The following is a 23,378-nucleotide window of genomic DNA, read 5'->3' as shown; positions in this document are numbered from 1 at the left end:
GGGTCTCAGCTCCAGCTTCCAGCCCCCAGCTCCTGTCCGTGTATTTCCCACCTGAGCCCCTACCCTGCAGGGATATTTGTGTCTGATACTCACCCCCAATCACTGTGGCCTCTCAGGGTTTCAATGTCATTTCTTCTTTTAGCACATGGGGTTTAGCCCTTCTGTGACCTCAGATAGGTACTGACTTTGTGAAAACCTGATTTTGCCCAGCATCTTGATGTGCTCGTGAGGAAAGGGGTTATTTTAGCTGTCTGCCGTGTTGCTGGAACATTTGTAAACTAGATGTTTCCTAATGTTTCCTCCCGCTTCTTGTGATTCTCACTTCAGGTTTGACTCCCCAAGTTGGTGCTGCATATTTTGAGGCCTCCTATATGTTTTTGGTGGGCTTGATTCTGTGCTTTCCCAAATTAGGCATAGAAATCGGTTTGTGCTAGAAACTGTGAAGGTCTCTGTTCATATTTTCAGGGCATGTGAAAGGAGGAAGTTTAGATTCACTAAAGTTTCACTTTCTGGGTGAGTGAATCCTCTGTCCGTGGGGTGTGGGGAGGGTCCCTGTGTGCAGAGGAATGGCCGCTGGGCAGTGACTACCGCTGGCTTCTGGCCATGTGGACCTGGTATCTCAGTGAAGCCTATAGGGGTCACCGGCCCCTGGCCCACCCTCTGGCAAGCTCCAGCGGCCTTGTTGCTGGAATATCTGGGTATCCCACCCCTATGCCCCATGTCACCTCCCCTACACTCTGCCTCTTCTTTGATGGCTCCGACATATGCCTGGTTACCTGTCTTCAGTTTCCAGCAGGGATATGAATGACCCGGTGATGATCCTTCTGTGACTGAGGCAGTGATGTGGGGTTGGGGAAGGTGGACTTAGAGGTGGGAATCAGTCCTCCATGCTGAACTAGAGGGGCTCTGGATTGTAGATGATGCTTCTCAGCAGAGGGTCTTGCCCCCAGGGAAAGGAATGCTCAGGGTCACCTGGAGGAGCAGTGTGCATCTGTGCGTGCCTGTGGGTGTGTCTCCGTGAGCACACGGAAGTGTATGTGCACACGTGTACAGGTGAGTGTGTGTGTGTGTGTGTGCTGCAGACACCCATGCTGCCTGCCAGGGCCGCCCACTGCCACTGGACTGGAACGCGCAGGGGAAGCTTTCTGAGTAGCTGGCTGCTCTCTGCTTGTCCGTTTAGGTTGCTAGGATGTCAAGGGCTTCCCCAATGTTCATGAGGAATGCAGAGGGAGCCGAGAGCCAGTGAGGGCAGGGAGAGGCCTCTCCCTGTCTTGAGAGCACCAGGGTGGGTGGGCAGAGCTGAGGAGCTCGAGGGGCATCCAGAGTCTGGCCCAGGTTAGGCAGGGCTGTGAGATAGTGAGGCAGGTCCTGTCCCCGCCCTTCCAGCTGTCCTGTACCAGGCACCCATCTAACCTGTGTCCTTTCCCTTACAGGGAAAGCATATTTGTCCCAGAAAAAGAACACAGAGAATGTGCGGAAGCCCTTGAAGCATCTGGGCAAGGGGGCATCCCAGAAGCCTGAGGTTCTGCTGGGCTGGACGACACGCATCTATTCCTACAGCCACCAGTGAGCATGCAGTCGCGCACCTGCCCCCACGGGTTCTGCTGAGCCGCCGAGGATGCCTCCCATGGGAAACAGAACGTCCCCCCACCCTCACCTCCCAGGGGAGTGGCTGGGCCACTGGGTACCAGGCTTCTCTGGAACTCATGGAGGGGCAGGCGGGTGAGGACACGGCCACCACCGTGGGCCTGACGCTGCAGTGCTAAGCCCCAGTCCTGCCAGAGCGGTGACCCCCGGAGGAGCCACCCTTAGCAGAGCTGTGTTTGCAGCCACGTCTCCCTCTCAGGGGCACGCTGCCCACCCTCTGTGCTTGGGGAGGCCCTGCTCCTCACACTCACATGGGGATAGAGGGTCCCAGCCGCTGGGAGCCCTCAGCACTCCAAGGTCCCAGGTGATGGAAACTGTTAAATGTTTACCAGGCACACCACTGTGGGCTGGGACTCCCAAATAAAGCAGCCCTCCAGTGACATGTGTCCAGGACAGGAGTGCTGCTTTGAGTGCTGCTGTGTTGGCTTTCCAGCCTCTGGCCAAGGACTGAGGACAGGCAGTGTGACCGGAAAGGAACAGGGGCAGGGTCACAGGGCATGCCCTCAAGGCAGTGTGGGGGCTGGCAGCTACACCCCTAGGAGTTATGCAGAACCCTCTGCCTGGGGACACAGGGTGACTGTGGACACACTGGACCATCAGGATATCCCACCAGACCCAGTCCTGCAGTCTTGGGGCCACATGGCTGGGTGCCACCCGTGTCCCAGCCCCTCCCTGCCTCCCAGCAGGCCCTGAGTCATGCCCTGCTTTGCATAGCCACAGGCACAGGCTCACACACGCACATGCCCCGTGGGGGCTGCATGAGGCAGGATCAGAGCGGCTGCACATAGCCTTGTCCTGCTATGGGTCTCCAGCCTTTTATTCACACAAGGACTCAAACAACACACGTCACCGCTGACACCAAGTGGTGGGGACCTTGTGGAGGAAGGACGCAGCAGGCCTGGCCACTGCCCTGACCAGTGGCCACCCATGAGCCGCCCTCTTGTCCCAGAGCTGAGGCCTGGCTGGTTCACCTGAGGGCAGGAAGCCCCAGCCTGCCCGGCACCAGGAGGGTAAGGGTGGGTGTGCCTGGGCCCAACACATCCAAGACCAATTCCAGAGAACACCTGTGCTGAGCCAGGGGACCTGACCTGTGGCCGGAGACCAGCATGCCGTGAAGGGCCTCCCAGCCCAGTGACAAAAAGCGAAGAAGCACTAAGCGGCCTTCTCAGGCCCGCACAGGTCAGGACGTGGTCCCTGCCTCGGCGGCCCACAGCCCCAGGCCCTCGAGGGCTTTCTTGCCTGCGCAGGGCCACTTGCTGCTAGCACACCAGCCCTCCCTGGGCCTAGGAGGGAGGGCCCTGACCTGAGTGGGTGGGGTGCACCCAGATCCCAGGGCCACAGGTTGCCAGGGTCCACAGTGGGCCCCAGGTCTCTCCAAAGCTATTTGGCAGAGCTGAGGCAGCAGCTCAGCAGACAAGGACAGGAAGTGTCTGTAAATGTATGCATGTTCAGAAAAGCCCTTAACTGTCCTCTGCCCACCACAGCTGGCCGGGGTCAGGAGGGGACCCAGGCATCCCCTTGGGCTGCAGTACCAGGTCTCATTGGCCCTGAGCTGAAGTTTCACCAGCACCCAGCATCCCGTGGCCAGGGGTCAGCCAGGGGTCTGGGCGGGGATGGGGGCAGGGGCAAGGAGCAACCAGGCTGCTCCTGGCAGTCGAGGTCCTCATGCAGGCTTGGACTCCAGCACGGCCTAACTCAGTGAGCCTGTGTGCGAGGGGACAGCCCATACCTGCAAAGGGCCCGTGCTGCTGTTCTGAGTGTTGGGGACAGCACCCCACCTCAAACAAAAGCACGACACAGAGCAGAGGCTGCAGTGGCGTGACTGTGCTGGCCACACCTCGTCTATGCATCCAGGGACCCCTCGCAGAAGGTCCTTTGCCTGGAGCCTTCTCAGGATGACCTCGGGGCAGGCTCTCACCCCGATGCCGGGGCCCTTGGTGGCACAGGGAGGCTGGGGGCCTGGCTTTGGAGCCCTCGCAGCATTGGAAGGAATCATGCATGGTCTCAAAGGCCCCACGAGACCTGGAAGAGCAGATACCCCCCGTGGCCCTTGCAGGGCTTCTTGGGGGGCTGCAGGGCAGGCCTCACTTTCTGACGCCTGAAGCAGGCGGGGTCTGGTGGTGAGTCCCCAGTGAGAGGAAGCAGGAGAAAGGCACAAGCTCCTGTGTCTCCAGCGGGACAATGCTAGGCCGCCTCCTCTGCAGCCTGCGGGCCCTGGCGGGGCCGCTTCTGCGGTGGTGCAGGGAGCTGTGGGAGGGGCGGGCAGCCAGAGGTGCCCCTGAGGTCTCTGAAAGACATGGCTTTTGGGGACACTGGCTCCCAGCTGACCTGAGGGCTTCATACAAAACTCTAAGCCAGGCTGGCAGGCGAGGCCAGGCCTGGGGGACCATGGCCCCACAGCCCTGTCCCCAGTACACACAGCCACTGTTCCTCCGGGCCTGCCCCCAGCTTCTTTAGGCCAAGGGAAATTAAATATTGTCTGTTTCTCATTTTGGCAAAGTCAGCCCTTGGCCTCAGTCCCTGGGGTGCAGTTACCGCCACCGGGGCCTGGCCACTGCGAGGACCAAAGTGAGGAGGAGGAGCAGGAGGAGAGTGCAGGGCTGGGGGCAGCCGGTGGCCGAGGCATTGTGCCCCTCCCGTTCCGACAGGCCGGGTAGAGCGTGAGTCAAGGGCGTCCGAGAGCTGGAGCTCTTCTTGCTGGCCCGCCGGCCGCACAGGTCATCCGGGCAGCCTTCGCCGCTGCCTGAGCCACTGCTGTCGTCACCTGGGGAGGAGAGGAGGCTCTGGCAGGCCTGTCCCCACCTGGACACCCTGAGTGCAGCATCCCTCCATGTGGCGCATGTGTTAGGTGACCCCAAAATCCTTGTGGCATGGACGCCTAGAGCCAGCTGCAACCTGACCACAGCATCTTGACTCATGGGAGCCCCAAGGACTCTCGCTCCCAGGGTCTGTCTCCCAGTGGCCCCACTTGAGCCAAGGCTGGACAGATATCCTGGCCCCCTTGCCAGGCCTCAACAGCACCGTGGGACACGGGCGCTTGGTGGCCATGCCCAGGAAGCAGCAGCAGCACCCTTAGGGCCACTGTGGGATCCCTGGGTGGGGGGTCCTGGAGGGCCATCTGCACCCTTCCTCTGCTGGTGGGGCTGTCACACCCCTGGGCCAACCCATGGCTCTCGGTCCCCCAAGACCCTTCCCCACCCTAGCCCCGGTGGGGCCCGCCCTCACTGGCGTCCTGGAAGTCCACATCGTTGCCGTTATAGGCACCGCGCAGCCGGTTGGTCATGATCTTGAGCTGCATGATCTGCTGCCGGATGGTCATGTCGGGCTTGGTGATGTCCACCTCCACCTCGGGGTTGTTGATCTGGTTGGCCAGCCCGTCACCCATCACCTCGGGGAGGTACCTGGGGCAAGGAGGTCAGAGCCCAGGTAACTGTGCCGGCCCCTGCCAAGGTGCACTGCCCTAGCAGGACACGATCTCTGTAGTCCGAGACCCCCAGCAGGCCTCCAGGCAAGGTGCGTGCTGCGGGGAGCCGGCATGGGCGAGGGCTTTCTAGCCCAGCTTTCTGCATGTCATATGTAGGACACGGCCCTGTGCACACAACTCCTGGTACCTTGGGCCAGGCCCAGGGCCCCACTGAAAGCACACAGGGTCAGGGGGCGCGACGTTCGCACCAGCCAGGCAGGCACCTACCGGCCCTTGGCCATCCCATTCCAGCAGCGGTCGTCGCTGGCGGGGCTCATGGCCATCTTCTCACTGCACAGTGTTCCAGGGAGGCTGATCCAGAAATCCTGGACATCACGGAGCTGGGTCTTGGCCTCAGAGACCTGCCGGGCAGCAGTCAGGCCAGTGGGCTGCCTGGGGCCAGCCTGCTCCACCTGTCCTGCCCTCCCACACCCAGGGCATGCCACGGCCAGCAGGCGGGTTGAGGGCCACTCACCAGCTTCTCCAGCGCACCCGTGGATGGCTTCTCCTGCAGTGTCAGCTTGCCCCGGCGCCGTTTCTCCTCGGGCCCAGGGCCCTGGGGATTGACTTTGGGGTTTCCGCAGCCCTGGATGACCTGAGGGGACACCGCAGGGTCCTGCAAGGGCAGCAGGACCATCACTGGGACACCCTTTCCTGCACTTGCCACGCCCTCCTGCTCACCTTGGCTGTGAGTGTGTCCTTGTTGTCCTGGAGGGTGTTGATGGCCTCTGCCAGCCACATGTGCACGCTGCCGATGACGCTCTCGGCACCGGATGGGCCCCAGAATTTGTCGGTGATGATCACCATGGAGTCTGGCACAGGTGTTAACACACGTGCACACACACACACACACACACATGCGTGTCACCATATGTGCAAGTGAATAATACAGTCTTGACAGCATGGGCCAAAGGCCTGGGTTGGTATGAGAGACCCCATGAGTGCACATGCAGGGTGGCCCAGCCTAGGATCACATATGCAAGTCACACGCACTTGTCAGCATGGCACACACCCACCTGTGTGCACATGTGCCCAGGGGCACAGGCTAACATGAACACACACAGAGGATACCAGGCATGCTCACAGGCCTGCTGTATGTCTACATGTGTCTATGTTAACTCATGCAGGTGCTGATGTGTGCTTGTTTGCCCACGTCATATCATATACATGTTAGCCCACATGAGCTGATGTGTTTGCATGTTGGTTCGCCTTGTGCCAGACCGTGTACCCATCAGCACGAGTTAGCTCAGATGCACGCAACCCTTGTGTCACCACATGTACCCACTAACACATGTGTTAGCTCAAATGCACATTGACCTGCCTCATGTCAGCACATGCACATGTAAGCCCCTCCATGTTAGAGCACATGGACACTGGCTCATCGCATCAGTATGTGCACATGCCAGCTTGCACGTGTTGGCACGCATGTGTGCTAGTCTGTCACGTGTCAATGTACATGTGTTAGCTCGCACGTAATGACACGTGTGTATGTGCATGTGTGTATGTCACAGACACATTGGCATACATGCATGTTGGGCCACCCACTCAGTGGGGAAGGACAGGGAGCTGTGACCCCACAGGGCTCCCTCCTGGCAGCTGCCCCAAGTCGCACACCACTCAGGACATTCAAAAGGAATCTCTGCCCTTCAACCCTGTAGCCCTTCCCAGGTCCAGGTGCCCCTGTGACAGGCCAGGCCGGGCCGCTCCGGCCGTGGGGGCTCACCCAGTAGGTTTCTCCACTCAGCGTCCAGGTCGGCCTGGTTGGCGAGGCAGCCCTTGAGCACGTTTCGGCAGTAGTCAGGGCAGGGCCGGGCGCCGGGGACCCCCAGGCAGTGAGCGCAGTAGACCAGCTTCATGACGGCCCGTGAGCACTCAGGGCCCAGGGGCACCTGGGGAGGGAAGGCAGCCTGAGCCTGGCTGCAAAGCCCTGGTGTGTCTGGGGAGCCCCAGTGTGGGAGGCTCTGCATGGAGTTAGAGGCAGTCTCGGCTCTACCTCAACTTGCAGTGGGATCCTGCCTGGCCCCAGCCCTTGTGGGAGCCCTTAGTCTCATGACCACAATGGTCACAGGGACTCACCGTTGTCACTAATCTTCACAGGGAAGCATGAGGACCCACTGGCCATGCAGACGAGGAAAACGAGGCTTGGGGGTAGAGGGTGACTTGCTAAGGACTGCAGCTGGAGGGCGAGGCAGCTTGCACCCACTGAGATTGACCCGCCCCTATCCCCAGGTGGGTCCGGCATGGGCTGCCCAATGGGACGAGGCACCCCACTGGCCCGCCAGCCTCAGGAGCCCCAGGGGTTCCAGCCCCAGCTCTTCTGGTCCCTCCCAACCCTCCCCACTGGGCTCAGCGTTCTGCCCGGACCCTTCAGCCCTTCCCATCCTGCCCTGGAAACAGCCTGGCTGACGATGGGGCTGGGCAGTGGTGGCCAGTCCAGAGCAGAGCTCTCGGCTGCGGCTGTGCTGGCAGCAGGCCCTGCCTGGGCAGCAGCTGATGCAGGAGGGACTGTGGCTGTGGGCCCAGGACCAGGAGGGTGGCACGGAGGCTCAGAGGCATAGGAGGCAGAGTCTGGGGGAGGCTATGATGTGTCTGGGGCAGAGTGTGGGGGCCTTGAGGGACTTTGGGAGTCTGGGCAGTTGCACGCACCTGGGCCACCTTCCGGACCACCTCGCCGGCCACGCCCAGGCCCTGCACAAAGGTGCGCGCCGCCACGAAGGCGCGGGCCGCCCGCAGCCGCAGCTCCCGCGGCGCTTCCCCGAAGGGCCGCAGCGCCTCGGCCTGCTTGCCCAGGCAGTCCAGGTAGTCGTCGGGCAGCAGCAACTGTGGGTGCAGCTGCTTGAAGAGGCGCTCGAGCAGGCGGGCCCAGAACTCGGCCAGCGTGTCCTCCAGGTGCAGGCCGGCGCCACGGTGGTAGAGGCGCAGCTCGGCGTACAGGTCCCGGAAGGCTGCGGCGTTCTGTGTGTACAGCTCTCCAAAGGCGCCAGGGAAGGCGGCCTGCAGCGTGTGCTCTGAGCTGTTCAGCAGCTGCTGAAAGTGGTCTGCGCACAGGGGAGGGGTGTCAGGCTTGGGGCCGCCTCCCCACCCTCCGCCTGCATGCCCTGGCAGCTGGACTGGGATGGAGGCAGCCCTGGAGACCCAGTGCTCCCACGCAAGCTTCCTGTGTGGCCATCCGAGCCCTGGGGCCGGGCTGCAGGGGCTGCATGTACCCTGCGCCCACCCACGGGGCTCCCCAAGATCTCGCTGTCCTGGCCCAGGGTGCAGACACCCAGGTGGAGGGTCTTCTCTCTCAGGACTTTGACTAGACTCCAATGGCCATTTCTGACCTGGGCCTTGGGCACGGGACAGACTTTCTGTGACTCAGTGACCCACTGGGGACAGCGGGAAGGGGCTGCTGGCGGGGTGGGACCACACTGGGGAAAAGGGCTAGAGCATCCCTCAGCCTGTTTTCCCTCCCAGCCGCTCACCTTGTTTAGGCCCGCCTCCCCCTTGTGCCCCATCGGTCCCCAGGACGTTGACCCTCCACCCCCTACCCCGGGGGGGCTTCCTGCCCCTGCCCCTCTTCAGTGCCCTTGCTGGGCTCTTAGCACACCCTCTAGAAGCTGGCGTGTCTCAGGGCTCTGGGGACCTCCAGCATGGGGTCCTCTGGCAGGGGAAAGGGAGACAGGCACAGACTCACTCTCAGAACCCCATGCCTGGCACAGATCCCATCCCCTCTGTGAGACGTCAGGGTCTGTGACTGCTCAGAATGTCCTCAACACTGTGGCTGCCCCTCCCCGACAGGCCCTGGGACCCAGGTTGCTGGGACTCGAGGGTCCACATGCAGGTGCTTCAGGGATGCAGGGCAGGGTGGCTCTGCTCCAAGCCTCAGTGGACGTCAGGCCTGAGAGTCACCTGACCAACCCCCATGCTGATCCCATGCGAGGCCCTGTGCTAGAGGGCTTGCTGGGGCAGCAGACCCTGTGGCAGCCCCAGTCCCCGGGCCCAGCTGGGCAGGAGGAAGGAGGGGTCCAAGAGGAGCTGTGCATCCCACCCCCCATGCTAGGTGGCCAGGGGAGGGTTGGCTCCACATGTCCAGGAGCCGAGAGACAGGAACGCCAAGATGGGGATCCACAGAGCCTCTGGTGAAGGCCACTGCTGGTGTTTCCAAACCGTCCCTCCAGGGCATGCTGGAGCTGCCGCTGGGCCTCAGGGTGCCCACCCTCCCTATTTTCTTTGCTCAGGTTCACTGTCCCCACCCCCCAGCTCTGCCCAGACACAGGGACAGCACTTCAGCCTGGGCCCTGTTCCTTCCACAGAGGCCTTGTGTCTCTGAACTCAGTGCAGATGGACACCCCTGACCCCAGGGCACCATGCTGACTCCTTGGAGGTGCCGAGCAAGGGGCTGAGGAATGAATGACTCCAACACAGCAACCGACCTAGACACGCAAGGCCCACAGGGGGCTGCTTACGCAGGGCCCCCCGGCTCCTGCCCCTGGCTATAAAGGGCCCCAGCTTCCAATCTCGGTCCTCACGCTGAACTCCCTGGAGGCGGGGCAGGCACGATGTGTGCCAAGGCCTGTCCCTCTGCAGATGGTCCCCTCTGACAGGCTGATGGAAGGGCCAGGCCCTCTCTCCCCAAGTGTGCACACGCACGGGGTGAACGCAGAGTCCTGCAGACCACTCCGGGGCCTACACATCCCCTGCTCAGGCCCCTGCACCCTCCTCCGGTCAAATCCCCACACCGGACCTCCCCGCCAGGCCACCGTCCCGCAGGGCCCGAGCCCCAGACTCCCCACTCACCGTCAAAGCTGCGTAGCTGGGCGGCGAGCATGGCCTGCAGCGCGAGGCTGCTGTCGCGCAGTGCGGCCTCCAGCTCCGAGCGGCTGCGGTTGGCCAAGTTCTCTTCCATCTCGCTGGTGCAGCAGGTGTAGCCCTGGGGGCAGATCCGCAGGTGCTCACCTGTGGGGAGGGGCTGGCGTGAGGAGAGGAGGGGTCTTGGGAGACTGAGACAGCCGTGAGCAGCAAGGGGGACAGGCCTTAGGCCTCTCCCGGGCTGCATGGTGAGGACGGCAGACCCGGGATGTGCCACCCTGAGATGGGCACGGCTCAGGTGCCGACTGCCCTCGGGGTCCCCTGGGTGAAGACAGAGGGGAGGGGCGGGCGAGGCCTGGCCTGGGTTCCACAGCTCCCAGAGTGGGACACAGAGGCTGGGCTTCCTCTGCAGGACGCAGGGGTGGGTGCAAGGCAGGGGGCCCCAGTGACAGCAGAAGGCTGAGCCCAGGGCAAGGGTGTTGCCTTGAATGTCCCAGCACCCCGGCCCTGCTGCTACCGGGCACCCCAAGGAAACAGCCAACCTTGGGGTCCTGTGCGGGGGTGGGGAGAGGCCTACCAGACTCAAAGGTCCAGGCAGAGGCTTGCAAACCTGATGGTGCCCCTTGCCTGGACCCATGGCTGAGGACATGAGGGAGGAAGGAACCCAAGTCTCCTCTTTCCCCACGCCAGCTTGGGAGGCACCAAATGCCCCCACGAGGACAGCAGACCTCACCAACTGTGGGGTGCCCAGCGAGGGCAATTCTGCGCTGGCCAGAGGCAGTGCTCTGTGGGAGCCCAGGCACAAGTCTGGTAGGGAAACAGCATGGCCTGTGCCATCAGGCCCTGCCCAGGTCCCCACCCACTGGACACACCCTGTACCCCCTCAGGCGCCCTTGCCGGAGTCCCCTTCTCTACACCCTGTGACAGGCTGCTCTGCTGGTGCCTCAGAGGCATAGTGAGGACGGAGCCTTGCAGCACCTGCAGCACACCACTTGACGCCCTGAGCATGTGCATGGCTGTGCGTTTAAACAGGTGCTCATCCATCTCATAAACCAGGAAACTGAGGCTGGCGGAGAAGGGCCGAGAGCTCTGCTGCCACCCCCACAGAGCTACACTGCTCCAGGGACCCCCTTGCCCATCCACCCTACCCCTCCTCCCAGGCCACACCTCTGCCTGTAAGCCGTGGAGGAGGGGCTCCCTCCTGGTGCTGGCCAGGGTCAGGCACTGTGGACAGGTGGAGGCCGAGCCTGGTGTGTGCCGAGGGGTCGGGTCGAGGGACGGGTCAGCAGGGCTCCCAGACACAGTCCTCAGTACCAGGCACTGCAGGTGTGAGGGCTGAGGCTGGAGCAGGCTGCGAAGCACTGCCCTGGGCTCTGAGGCTGTCATGAGGGGTGGGTGGCTCTGAGGTGGACCACAGAGGGAGTCAGCAGCACAGCGGGCAGGGGTGCAGCCCCGCTGGGTCCCAGAAATCAGCGGCCCAGGACAGGAGTCGCAGCTGTGGCAGAGGCTAGAGTGGCTGGGCAGCTGGCCCTGCTGTCCTGTGCAGGAAGAGTGGGTCACCCACACTCAGACCTGGGACCCAGGAAGCCCCTTTCCACCATAGCCATCTGGTGGTGGAACTGAAGACTAGGTGACCATCCCGGGCCGAGTTAACCCTCAAGTGCCAGTTGGAAGGACGGAGACAGACCAAGAGCGCGAGCCCCCGAGCTCCGGGGAAGCTGAGGCGAGTTCTGCCGTGGAGAGGGGCAGGGCCAGGCCTGGCCTCTGTGCCTGCCGGGCTGGGGGAGGGGCGGGCAGAGGCGGGAAGGACCCCCACCCCCACCCCTGCAGCCAGGGGCTTTCTCAAGTCGGCCTGGAGTGCTCCCTCCGTGCCCTCTTTTCCTGCTGGAGTCTGGAATGTTCTGATGCAGGGAGGTGTGGCAGGATCAGGTGGGGCTGGCTCTCATCCCAGGCTGCCCACGAGGGAGCACGGGCTGGGAACCGGGGCCTGGGAGGGATGCTCAACCTCAGGACAGGGCTGACCTTGGGGCTGACAGTGCCGGGAGCAGCAAGCCCCCGTGCCCTCCCGCTGGTGAGCCCCAGAAGGAGCGGGGGTCTGAGACAGTCTCAGGCCTTGTGGGAGCCAGCGGGGGGCAAGAGATGGAGCTGGGCTCCTGGGTCCATCCTGGCTCTGAGAGCCTGACCTCCTGGTGGAGATGCCCCTGCCCCAGTCCCTGTCTGTCCCCTTTCCTCTCTGACAGATGGAAGGTGCCCCCAGGGAACGAGTGCTGGGACCCAAGAACACCCACCAGGGAACGTCCTTCACTCTGGGCCGCCTTTACTGACTCAGACGTGATGCAGCCCCGGCCCTCCCAGCAGGGGCAGGGTTCAGAGCAGGAACGGCCAGGGGGCCTTTTGAGCTCCCCCCATCCTATGCTGGCCAGAGACACCCTCCCACCTCCCCCTCCAACAGCAGGAGAGCACCCTGGGTTGGCCAGGCTTGTGGTAGTGCTGGGGTGGGTGGTGAGCTGGGCAATGTGCTCTAGGAGAGGAGGCAACCAGTGCCAGCCTGGGGCTTCTGGGTGCCAGCCTGGGCTCAGCTGTGACAGGAGGCACCCAGGCCAGGCTTGCTGGTCATAGGCATTGGGGGGCAAGCCCAGGACTCAGACTGGAGGTCCATGGGTATAAGCACTTGCAGGCCAGAAGGGGCAGAGGCATCCCTTGCCCGGTCCTCCTGCTGTGTCCCTCCCTCCTGATCTCTCCTGGGGTACCTGGTAGACCCCCCAATCCCTCCTCCCCACCATTCAGACAAGGGGAAGAGGCTGAGGAGGGACAAGGAGAGGTGAGGCCAAAAACACCCAAGAAACCCAGGAGGCCCAGGGTGCTCCTCCCAGGTGCAGGTTCTGGGTGGGGTTCCTTGGCACTGCCACCCACCCACCCCTTGACCTCCCCTGCAGCCCCCTGGCCCTGCCTGGCCACCTCGTCCAGCCGGCCCGGTGACCTGTGCTATTCCGGCCACCCCAGCACAGCCCCCGTCCCTCCCTCCCTCCTCGGACAAACACGGGAGTGAAGACACGGAGCCAGAGCCCGGGCACCGGCCTGAGGGCCCCGGGCAGGCTGGGCTGAGGCGGCCCCCTGAGGCCTGCGGCAGGTCAGGTGCAGAGGCGGTTCCTTCTGCGCAGCCCTGGCTCAGCTCAGGCCTGACCCGCAGCTGAGTCTGTTGGTCCTGGACATCAGACGGGTGTAAGTGGGCTCTGCAGAGCACCCCTTGCACTTCCAGAAAAGCAGGCCCCCTTGTGGGAGACTGCCAAAGGGGGGTCAGCCGGCAGGGGCGGTGTGCGAGTCTGGCCCCCGGATTCTATGGTCACCTCAAACCTCCCACCCCCACCCCTATGCCCCCCACACCCCCTTCTTTCAGCTCAACACCTGGACAAAGTGGATGCCTCAGGCAGGAGGGAACACCCCCTGCCCTTCCCCCCTAAAGCCACCCCCACCTCGCCTTTCCCCTCCTCCAGTAAACCAGACAGAGGCATTTTCCCTCTTAAAGGGATGAGCCCACCTGCAGCCCCTCCCTCCTCCCCAGCCCCAGTTGTGGGGGCACCAGCATGCCCCTCCCTCTGAGACCTCCTGTCTACACTGGCGCTGCTCTGGTCAGCCAGTGGCTGTCCCCTTCCTCCTTGACCCTTGTCTGCAGTTGACCTGTGTTTCCAGAGTTCTCCCTTCCCCTGGATTTTGAGATGCTTCGCTCTCCTGATGCCCCAGGATTTTTAGGGGCCGGAAGAAGGGTTGTTTGTCTGATGGCAGGTTTGCCCCCAACCCCAGTCCTTTTGGAGCTCCCCCTCCAGGTCCTTCCCCCAAATCCAAAGCCTCCTGAATTCCCAGGCTCCTGCTCCTCGGCCTGAACTCCCCAGCACTCGTCACCCCCCCCAACCCTGAGGGCGGCTGCTGTCCTGTCCACCTTCTCCCCTCCAGTCAGCCCAGCAGGGGTCACCTCAGACTCTGCTTCTCCTCACTGAGCCCCCACCAGCCTGCAGCGTGACACAGCCGCAGCCCTCGTCCTAAGGCACGCGCAGACTCCGGACAGTGTCCCCACCCGGCAGCTCCTGCCACCCCTCGCCGCTCCCCTCCCCTCATCATCAGCACCATCAACCCACAGCTTTAGCCAAGACCCTCATCCTGATGGCACTCACCAATGTTCCATGCTGGACAGACCTTACTTGCCCTGTCTGGCAGCTGCCTGTAACCGATGGCCCTGGAGCCCTCCCAAGGAGACTGCGGAGCCACGATGGCGTCACCCTGAGCCCATCCCTCCAGAAGCTTCCATGGCTCACACAGGCGGGTGCAGACGGTAAAGCCTGCCCAGCCCACCTTGAGAGCCACGTCCTGGACACTGCGCCAGCGGACCCAGCACCCCTCAATACTCTGACTCAGTGTGGGCAGGTCCGGGCTGGAGAGCCTCCATCACACACCCAGGGAGAAGCCCGGGGCTTCCCAGCCTCCCCTCTACCCAGTTCTGGACCCTGCAGCGGGGGCTTTCCCCAAGCAACAGACCCTCCTCCCAAAGCCCGCGGGCTCCGGGACCCCACCCAGCCCCAGTGCCTGCTGGGGGAGAGCCCCGGACACTGCCCACTGCCCGCTCCACAGGGCCTTCATTTCTCAGCCCGCCCCCCCCACCCCCGGCAGAGCCGCTCCCGAGCCCCCAGTGTCTGACCAGGAGCGCGGCCTCGCTCTCGCCTGGGGACTGTCATCTCCGCTCCTTACCCACAGCAACAGCACCCGTCCCCCACTCCCAACGTGCTGCTCTCCCCTCCCCGACACCCCCGACCCTCCCAAGCCCCTGCCACCATTCCACCCAAATGACAGCGTCACCAGCCTCCTTCACGCACTGGGACCCGGCACCGAGGGGCGTCACCAGCGGACACCTATGAGCTCGGCGGGAGGGGTCCGCCCCCCGGGCCGGACAGGGCTCGGCCACCTGCCGCTGCCCACGCGGACGACGGAACAAAGGCCCGACGGCACCTGCGGAGCCGGCCACCGCCTTGGGGTCCCGGGCGCCCCGGGTGCGGGTCACCAGACGCCATCTGCCAGGGACGGAGCCCCGCACGCCGCCGAGCCCGAGCGGGTGCGCAGGAGTCTGGAAAGCGGGGCGCGGCGAGGAGGGGTCGCTGTGCGGCGACGGGGCGCGGGGGCTGCGGCAGGCGGCGGGGGAGGGGCGGGTGCGGGCGACGCGATTGGCGGGGAAGGGGCTGCCGCAGTGGGCGCGGCCGGCATGGGGCGGGGCGGGGCGCGGGAGGGGACGGAGCGGAGGCGGGAGACGCCGGGGACCGGGATGGCGGGGGCCGGTGCCGGGGGCGACCCAGCCTGGCTCCCGGCTCGGCGGACGGCGGCTCCCGGCGTGGCTCCGGAGCCCCTTGGCGGCGTCGGCAGCTCCCGCGTCGGCGTCCCCGGCGGCGGTGGCGATCTGGGTGCGGGAGCGTGGGGGTCCGAGGGGGCCAGCCGGGAAAGGCGGACGGGCAGGCCCGGGCGGGGGACGCGGCCAGGCGGGCGCGCGAGGACTCTGCAGCCACCGCCGCCCGCGCAGCGCCGCAGCCGCACTGGCGCGCACGGCCGAGGCGGCCGCTCCCGCGCGGGGGCGGGGCCGGGGACGCGCCTCCCCCCTTAGCCCGCCCGCCGCGCTCGCCCCGCCCCCGTCTCCCTGGAAACCGCGGCAGCCGCCCCGCCCCCCCCCCCCCCCCCCCCCCCGCGGCCGGCACAGGCCCCCGCGCTCTCCTGCAGCGCAGCCCCCTCGGGCCGGCCGGGGTGCAGGGCCGCGGGCGCCTCGGTCTCGGCATTCAGAGCCCACCCCAGCAGGATGGTGGGGACGGCGGGCGTCGGGTTTCTCTCGGGATGGAGATGGCGGCTGACCACCGGGTCCCCACTGCCGTCTGGGCACTCAAGCCACCATCATCGCATCACCCCACGTTCTCCACCGAACCTGTCCAGTCCCCAGTTCCACGGCTGCGGGGCCTCCATCCCCATAACCACTTGCTCCCAATATCCTGATCTGCTTCAGAAATACCAAACCCAGCCTGGCCACACCCTTCTACCCAACCCCTCCATGCAGTGCGCAGGTCCCTCACCAGCTCTCTCAGCCAGTCTGCACATGGGAACACAGAGACACCTGCTCGGCAGACAGCTGTTGAACAAAGGTCCCTTGCCAAGGCAGGCCACAGTACCTAAGACCCCCAAAGAAAGGGGCTTCCCCAGGTAACTCGCAAGGCTGCTCTCTAAGCTGCCTGGTCCCTGCATGGGGGGACTCCCCGGGCAGGCCACTCTGCCAGTGAATGCCAGGTTTGCAGGGTGCCCTGGCATGGCAGAGGACCCCACTGGATGGAGGCCGGGTCCCCTCCAGGAGGCCTCCCCTAGCTGCCAGCCTGTGCTGTGGCCAGGCTCATGCTGTGGCCTCAGAACACACCAAGGACCCCGAGTTTGTGTCTATGGAGCCCATGACCAGTGTCTAGCCTGGGGTGAGATGCTCTCCAGAAGCCTGACCCACAGGCCCAGCTCAGCCCTACTTTCTTGCCCCCAGCCAAGCCAAGCTGCAGAGGGCACACACCAGGGGCACATCTACATGCCTGTCCCCCACAGTGCTGAGCGGGGACAGGGTGGGAATTCAAGAGGTGGGGGAGGGGTGGCCCCGGCTGTCCTCCTGGGTCTCTGCACAGCTATTCCGTCAGCTTGTCAACCCACTGCTGGAGCCACAGGCAGCCAAGGAGGCCTAGAAGGAGGACTGGTCCTGCCCCTGCTGTTGCACCCACATGGGACATCCTAGAGCTGCAGAAGGGGATACTGCAGCCTGGTCCCCACAAAGACGCAATGCAGGCCCCGTCTGTCTGCCTCCTGAATGCCAAACAGGCAGAGACAGGACAAACAGATCAGGCTGGGTCTGAACACAGAGCAGACCCTTGGGGACCGTGCTCAGGAGCCCGCCAGGCAGGCTGGGCTTGGGATGGGTGCACCCAATACAGGCCCCATAAGCACTAGGGACAAAACAGATAAGTGGGAAGGGGCAAAGGGACTTGGCCACTGACCCCGGACCCAGCCACTTCCCAAGAAGACTGGTGGCCATCTCCATGGGCCATGGCCACCCCCAGGCCTGGCACCCCAGCCTGCCCAGTGACCCCCACCAGCCTGTGGCTTGCTGCTTCCACCACACTCCCTCTCACAGGCCCTCCCCCTGCCCTGCCCTCCTTCAAGGCCCACACGCCTCCCCTTTCTCCAGGAAGCCTCCCCAGCTCCCTCAGGGCCAAAGCTCCTGCCCAGCCTCTGACCTCCCAGGGTCTCCAGTCCACTCTCCCCCGCAGCTCTGCCAGGGGAGCCTCCACTTCCGTTTCTCGCCTCTCAGCACCCAGGCCAGAGCAGCTGCTGAACAAATACACAAGTATAAATAAGTGTGACAGCGAGAATCTTTGTTCAGTGCTGGCATTCAAGGGAGAGTCCCACTGCCATCATGGCCCTTGAGCCGGGTCTCAGATCTCCCCTCCCCACAAGCCAGCACCTCCCTCCCAAGCAGGAGCAGGACAGCCAGCAGCGTGCGGGTCACACCCACAAGGGTGCACTTATTCCTGGAGGCCCTGATGTCCCTCTGCTGAGATGGAACCCGCACTGTGCACTGAGCACTGGTTTAAGCCCTTTCTGTGGTCTAGAATCATCTAGAGCTGATTTCCCACTCGACCGCTGAGGAAGCCAACTCAGAGCGAGTGACATGCCCGAGTCACTTGGCTAGGAGTGGCAGCACGGGACTCAGCGCCACACCAACAGCCCTGGCCTCCCCGCCCCTCCCAGCTCGGCCTCCCTTGAGTCAGATCCCGGGGGAATCCCCGAGCGGGAGGGAAGGCGGAGGCTGGAGCAGGAGCTGACTCATGACGTGCAGCCCGGAGAGCTCGGGCGGTCTCCCTGGCGGCCACCTGGACAGCACCTGGCCCGCTTGCCCAGTATGGCAGGCGTGTGGGCTTCTGAGCTGGAAACCCAGCCCCACCCAGCAGGCTCGGTTAGGGGAGGGCTGCAGGGACACTACAGCGTGCCAGTTACATCTGAATTTCAGATAAGCAGTGAATTATACTTCAGCATAAAAAAATTTGGCCCCAAAGAACTGAAGCAGGAACATGAACAGATATGTGCACACTCATGTTCACAGCAGTGTCACTCACAACAGCCAACAGGTGGAAAGAGACGACTATGGACAGCTGCTGAATGAACAGGCTGTGTGTCCATACAAGGAACAGCGCTCAGCCTCAGGGAGCAGGGAGATCCTGACACGTGCTGCAACAGGGACGGACCTGGAGGACATCACGCTGACAGAAAGAAGCCGGCACAGGACAGGCCCCGTGCGACTGCTCTTTGTGAGGTCCCCGGAGGAGTCAAATTCATGGAGACAGAAAGTGGAAGGGGGGGGGGGGTGCCAGGGCTGGGGGAGGGGAACAGGGAGTTATGTTTCATGGGGACAGAGTCTCAGTTTTACGAGATGAAGCGTTCTGGAGGCAGACGGTGACGATGGCTGCGGAACAGGGTGAATGTGCTTAATACCACTGCGCTGTGCACTTAAACATGGTTAGGACGGTAAATCTTATGTTACGTATATTTTACCATAAAAGAGCAACCCTCCCTCCCAAAATATTTGGGACTTACTTATACCAAATATGTGGGGCACACTTACACTAAAAGTGTACTTATTTATTTGAAATTAAAACATTTGGAAGACACTACACTACAAAATGTTTCACTGTCTGAAACTCCTGTTTAGCTGGGTGTCCTGCATTTTTATCTGCTACATTTGGCAGCCTTTGCAGGATGGGAGGAGGTGTCCGCCTGAAGTCACACAGGCCTCCCCACCCGCAGCACCTTGTCACCTGCGGGCATCCACGCACACGTCTCCAAGGCTCCCTGGCTCGGGTCCTCAGACCCTGCCCAGGCTGGCAGCAGGAGGAACAAGGTGGGTGTCAGGGCTGGTCTTACCTTCCCCAGCCCCAGCCTCCCTGGAGATCAGTGGGCCATTCCCACAGCCAGCACGATCTCAGCAAACAGGCTTACAGATGGGAAGACTTCCTGAGGATACCGGAGGTTGGGGAAGTTGGGGAGGGTGGGGCTGCCCACTGTCTCACACCTGTCACCTAATGCTGATCTCCTCCGCTAGCCTGAGGGCCTCCCTGTCCTTGCTGAAGGGGAGGACACGAGAGGCCCCGGCTCAGCCAGTGGCCCCAGTTATGAAGATGAGGCCTCTTTTGCAAAACCAGGCCCTGGTGGGCCTTGCCTAGAGCCAGGCCTGGCGGCCCCACGAACCTACTCATCCCCTGTTGCTGAGCAGGAGCCTGCCAGGCCATATGAGGGACAAACACCTGCCCAGTCACTCTTGCTAGTCGCACAAACCCACCCCCAGAAAAGGCCACTCACCAGGCCCCGCTTAGCAAGCAAAGGGCTCCCAGCCTCAGAGAGTAGTAGCCTTGTCCTCTCCCTGCCGGCCAGACTCCCCAGGGGTTGGGCCCGAGCCCTCGCAGCCCGGGGGTCCTGGGGGCCCCCTGTTCCCTGACTCTTCAGCTCATTTCTCAAGGATGCTCAGGCTGGAAGCACCTGATGGAAAAGTGCTCAGTCTCTGTGGAGGCAGGGAGGTCTGCACCCCAGGGCACCTGGTGTCTTGGGCCCACCCTGTCCATACCCAGTCTTGAGCTTGACAAGCAGAAGGACCCGGGACCTGCTGAGACAGCTCTGGACACAGGTGGGGTGGCACCGCCCGTGGCAGGTGCGTCACTGAAGCAGGTGGAACCAGTCCATCCCCAGGAGGGGCCAGAATGACAGTGACAGGGCCTGCATGATCCGGGTGAGGAAGCCCCTTCCAAGTGCAGCTGTCCAGACCCCAGGACCGGCACAGACTGCCCCAGTGATGTCTCCCGTCCCCTCCTTCCTCTCTGCAGGGTTGACTCTGTCCCCTGGGGGTTGCACTGTTGGTTCCCTTCCTGAACACCAGCTGCCCCCCTCCATGGCTGGCCTGGAGAGTGCCTCCTGGCCTGCCTCGGGGCCCTGTCCCCACTGCGCCCTGGGGACACAGTTGTGGGTTCTGCTCAGGAGGGCCTGGCAGTGGGCCCTTCCTGTGATTCCCAGGAGCAAGAGTGTTGACACCGTGCACTGTGGTGGCCGAGGGCAGTGCCATGAAGCAGCGGTGCGGGTGACGATGGCAAGGTCCTACCCCTTCTGCTGGGCTCTCCCTGACTCCTGGCTCCTCAGGCCGGCCTCCCTCCCTCCCCACTTGGGGGACTTCATCCACAGCTGGACTTTAGGATGGGAATTAGAGAAAGAACAGCCTCTTTCTCCAAGAGGTGCCCCCTGACATGTCACGACAGGCACAGAGAGGATCAGCAATCTACCTGAGGTCACATAGCGAGTGAGTGTGGAGCTGGCACCTGAACCCCACCAGGCTGCCCAGCTGGTCACCTCCCTCTGAGCCCAGTGACCCACACGCCAGCATGATGCATACTAGCAGCCCATGACCATCCACGCCGCTCCCTCCTTCGCAGTCTCTGCGCAGACGCCACCTCCCACAGCAGCCCTCCAGACCCCTCCCTTACAGTGCCAAGCCTTCCTGACACTCTGCACAACTGTCTGTCTGCCCCCTGCCACACAGAAGCTCCCAGAGGGAGGACAGGGACTTTGCTGCATTCCGGCACCCGGAACAGCCTCTGCTGCAGAGCAGAGCTCAAGGGATCTCTGCTCACAGATGCGGGGGGTCCCATACGGGACCTCACATTTGATGAGCACAGAGCAGACTTCTGGTAACACCCATCCTGGCTTTGGGGTCCAGCCACCGTGCCCTGCCCCTGCCTACCCGGTAACCAGCCCTCCTCTCCAACTGGCCTCCTGCGTCTGCTGCTCCATACTGAGTTGAAACCCACCCCTTCCTGGACAGCCCTGGGTGCCAGACCCCATGCCGAGGGCTTCAGACACACCAGGCTGGCCTCCCAACACCACGAGGAGTAGACATCCCTCAGCCCCTTCACAGACGAGACGCCCAGGCGCAGGGAGCAGGTCCACCTGGACTCTGACACGTGTTGGGCTCTGCTGCTCCTGCTGGGCCCTACGCGAGCCCTGGCCTCCCATCTGAGCCGGCCTCCCCATCTTGCTGGGGGACACGCATGGCCTCCTCTCAGGAGAACTCAGCCCTCCCTGTCTCTTCCCTACGTGTCTCCTGTCCAGCCCACTTAACAAGCTGGTCCCCAATGCTCCAACCTCTTGGCCGCAGGTTGCAAACTCTTCATATGAGAAAGTGGGAGTCAGCTCCTTGGGTCGGGGAAGAGCCCTGGGTGCCCAGCTCAAGGCCAAGGTCCTGTAAAGGCAGCACAGGAGGCTGGGGCCTTGGTGATGCATGTGGAGACATGGCCCTGCAAACTTCTCAAGCCAGCACCAGGGACAGGGCAAGAGGAGACCACAGCTGCACAGTAAGAGAGTGGTCAAGCAGCACCCGGGGGGTTCTGGTCCTGTGCCCAGCAGGGAGGGTTTGCGTCACTTGTGGGTGTGGGATTGCAAACCTCGTGTGTAGATGTTTAGATTCCAAATTATTTCCCTTTATTGTTAAGTTACATAAGTGACACATGGTCATTGTGGCCAATCAAGGCTACAGTGCCATCTCCAAGCTCACCACGCCCTGTGGGCAGGTGCTCTGTCCTCAGCTGCATTTCAGCACCGAGAAGTGTCCAGCACACAGTAGTTGCTCAAGGAACATCTACCGAATGATTCAGGGGATTTGTGATCTGTCTGTGTCTCCATTGTGCCCACCTGCAGGCGGCTCGGCGATCCTGCCCCAGCTCGCCCCACCCAGACCCCCCAGCCTCCCCACTGCCCACGTGGGCCCCATCGGCCATCTGGTGAAGCCTGCACACCCTTCTCTGGATGTTTGTTTTTGTAGCATAAATTATGCAGAGGACCGAGGAGAAAACACTTGTCGTGCAATAGCTATCGGAGGAGTACGAAGCGAACCGTGACATGGTGATGTGCGTGCTTCTGTATGAACGCATGGTCTCATAAGACCTTGCAGAATTCCTAATACTGGCCAGAATTCCAAAGTGGTGGTGAGTGTAGATGATATTTCAAGCTATCTGCAGTGGTTTCTGTTGGTGACCAGGTCCTAAGCCCAGGGATACCACTGTTCATAGTAGAAGGAAATGCTAAATTTTGATCAGAGTTTAGCAACAATGCAGATGTAATATCTTTCACGGCCAAGTTCATCCACGCACCCGGTTAAGGACCCCAGGCCTGGGATGACCTGCCTGCACACCGTGTTTGTCCAGCAGTTTGTCCATCCTTCTAGAACTGACTCCACCACCCAACCCTGACCCCCTGGAGCAGGGCAGTGTCCACTCCCTCCCCCAGATCCCTTCACCCCTGGCATGGTCCTGCCTAGGGCTTCACTTCAAGCGTTTCTCGTGGGGGTGCAGCTGGCACCTCCCAGCTCTCAGAAGTGTCCTGCACATCACGAGATGTCAGGCTCCCTGACCTCATGCACTATATGCCAGGAGCACCCTTACCCCTAAACTGCCGTGTCAGAAACGCCCCAGGGCAACTGCTCCAGGTTGGGAACACCATCTTATCCTTATCCCTGGCAGGGTCCTTCCCAGGGTATTTCTGACCCTCGGCAGCCCCTCACCCCAAAGTCCCCCAGCCCCTTGCATACACACACTGGATGGGGAGACACCAGTCCTGGGTGTTAGGTCACTTGGAAGGGAGGACTCGGAGTGTCCTGGGTGCAGCAGCCCCACCAGGCTGGGGAGCTGAAGGGTCAGGCATGGTGGGGCTGAATCATGTAAGAGCCTCATCCCTTTACAACCCTTCTCGGTCCAGTGTGTCCCTAGCTCCATGCCAACCTCAGGTACGTGTGGATGCCTGAGCCAACCCTGGAGGCAGGTGGCATCAGCTTCCTCCCCAGGGCCTGGCAGATGGTCACAGGTGGGTGGGCCATGCTCCTGTGGCCCCAGAGCCAGAGATGGGCACTTGGGGCCCAGATGCTTAAGGACACACTTGGACGTCACATAGTTCATCACAGGGATGGGCTCGGATGGCCACAGGTGGCCCTGGACACCAAGTACTCAGACACAAGGATGGGCTCAGATGCCAAGTACTTAGACACAGGGATGGGGTTCGATGGGAACCACAGGCCATAGCCTTGTGATGCGCTCAAATAGCTGTCCTCAGTGTCTGGGGATGTTGTCTGAAGGTGTGTGCAGACCACAGACCTCCCTGTAGGTCCTGATGCTGATAGTGAGTCCAGGAAACATCCCTGACAGGGAGACGTAAGGCCACCTGTCCAGGGCCCCTCTGCTCCCTGCAGCCCATTGTCCCAGGGCGGACCGGTATAGACAGAATAGACAGTGCCTGCAGGGCCGCGGACTGCGGGATCTGGGAGGCTCTGGGAGCCCCAGCTGAAAATTCTCACTAGACCCTGAACTTCCGGGAGGCAGGCACAGAAAGATGAAGG

The 23,378-nt window shown here is 62.6% G+C and overlaps 1 protein-coding gene across 1 annotated transcript in view; it reads right to left on the bottom strand.

The window, feature by feature from the left end:
• Positions 1-2,437: 2,437 nt before the first annotated feature.
• GPC1 (glypican 1) overlaps positions 2,438-23,378 on the bottom strand; it is a 28,725-nt gene continuing 7,784 nt past the window's right edge. Inside the window, exons 2-9 of the mRNA XM_063103852.1 lie at positions 9,890-10,048; positions 7,757-8,148; positions 6,834-6,999; positions 5,792-5,922; positions 5,586-5,705; positions 5,339-5,472; positions 4,873-5,048; positions 2,438-4,411 (exon numbers count right to left, since the gene is read on the bottom strand). Coding sequence (XP_062959922.1) covers positions 4,179-4,411; positions 4,873-5,048; positions 5,339-5,472; positions 5,586-5,705; positions 5,792-5,922; positions 6,834-6,999; positions 7,757-8,148; positions 9,890-10,048 — 1,511 coding nt within the window. The 3' untranslated portion in view covers positions 2,438-4,178. The remainder of the gene's footprint in view (positions 4,412-4,872; positions 5,049-5,338; positions 5,473-5,585; positions 5,706-5,791; positions 5,923-6,833; positions 7,000-7,756; positions 8,149-9,889; positions 10,049-23,378) is intronic.

Source organism: Cynocephalus volans, chromosome 1, assembly GCF_027409185.1.
Source record: "Cynocephalus volans isolate mCynVol1 chromosome 1, mCynVol1.pri, whole genome shotgun sequence".
Lineage (NCBI taxonomy): Eukaryota > Metazoa > Chordata > Mammalia > Dermoptera > Cynocephalidae > Cynocephalus > Cynocephalus volans.
This window is presented reverse-complemented; position numbering and strand designations above follow the sequence as displayed.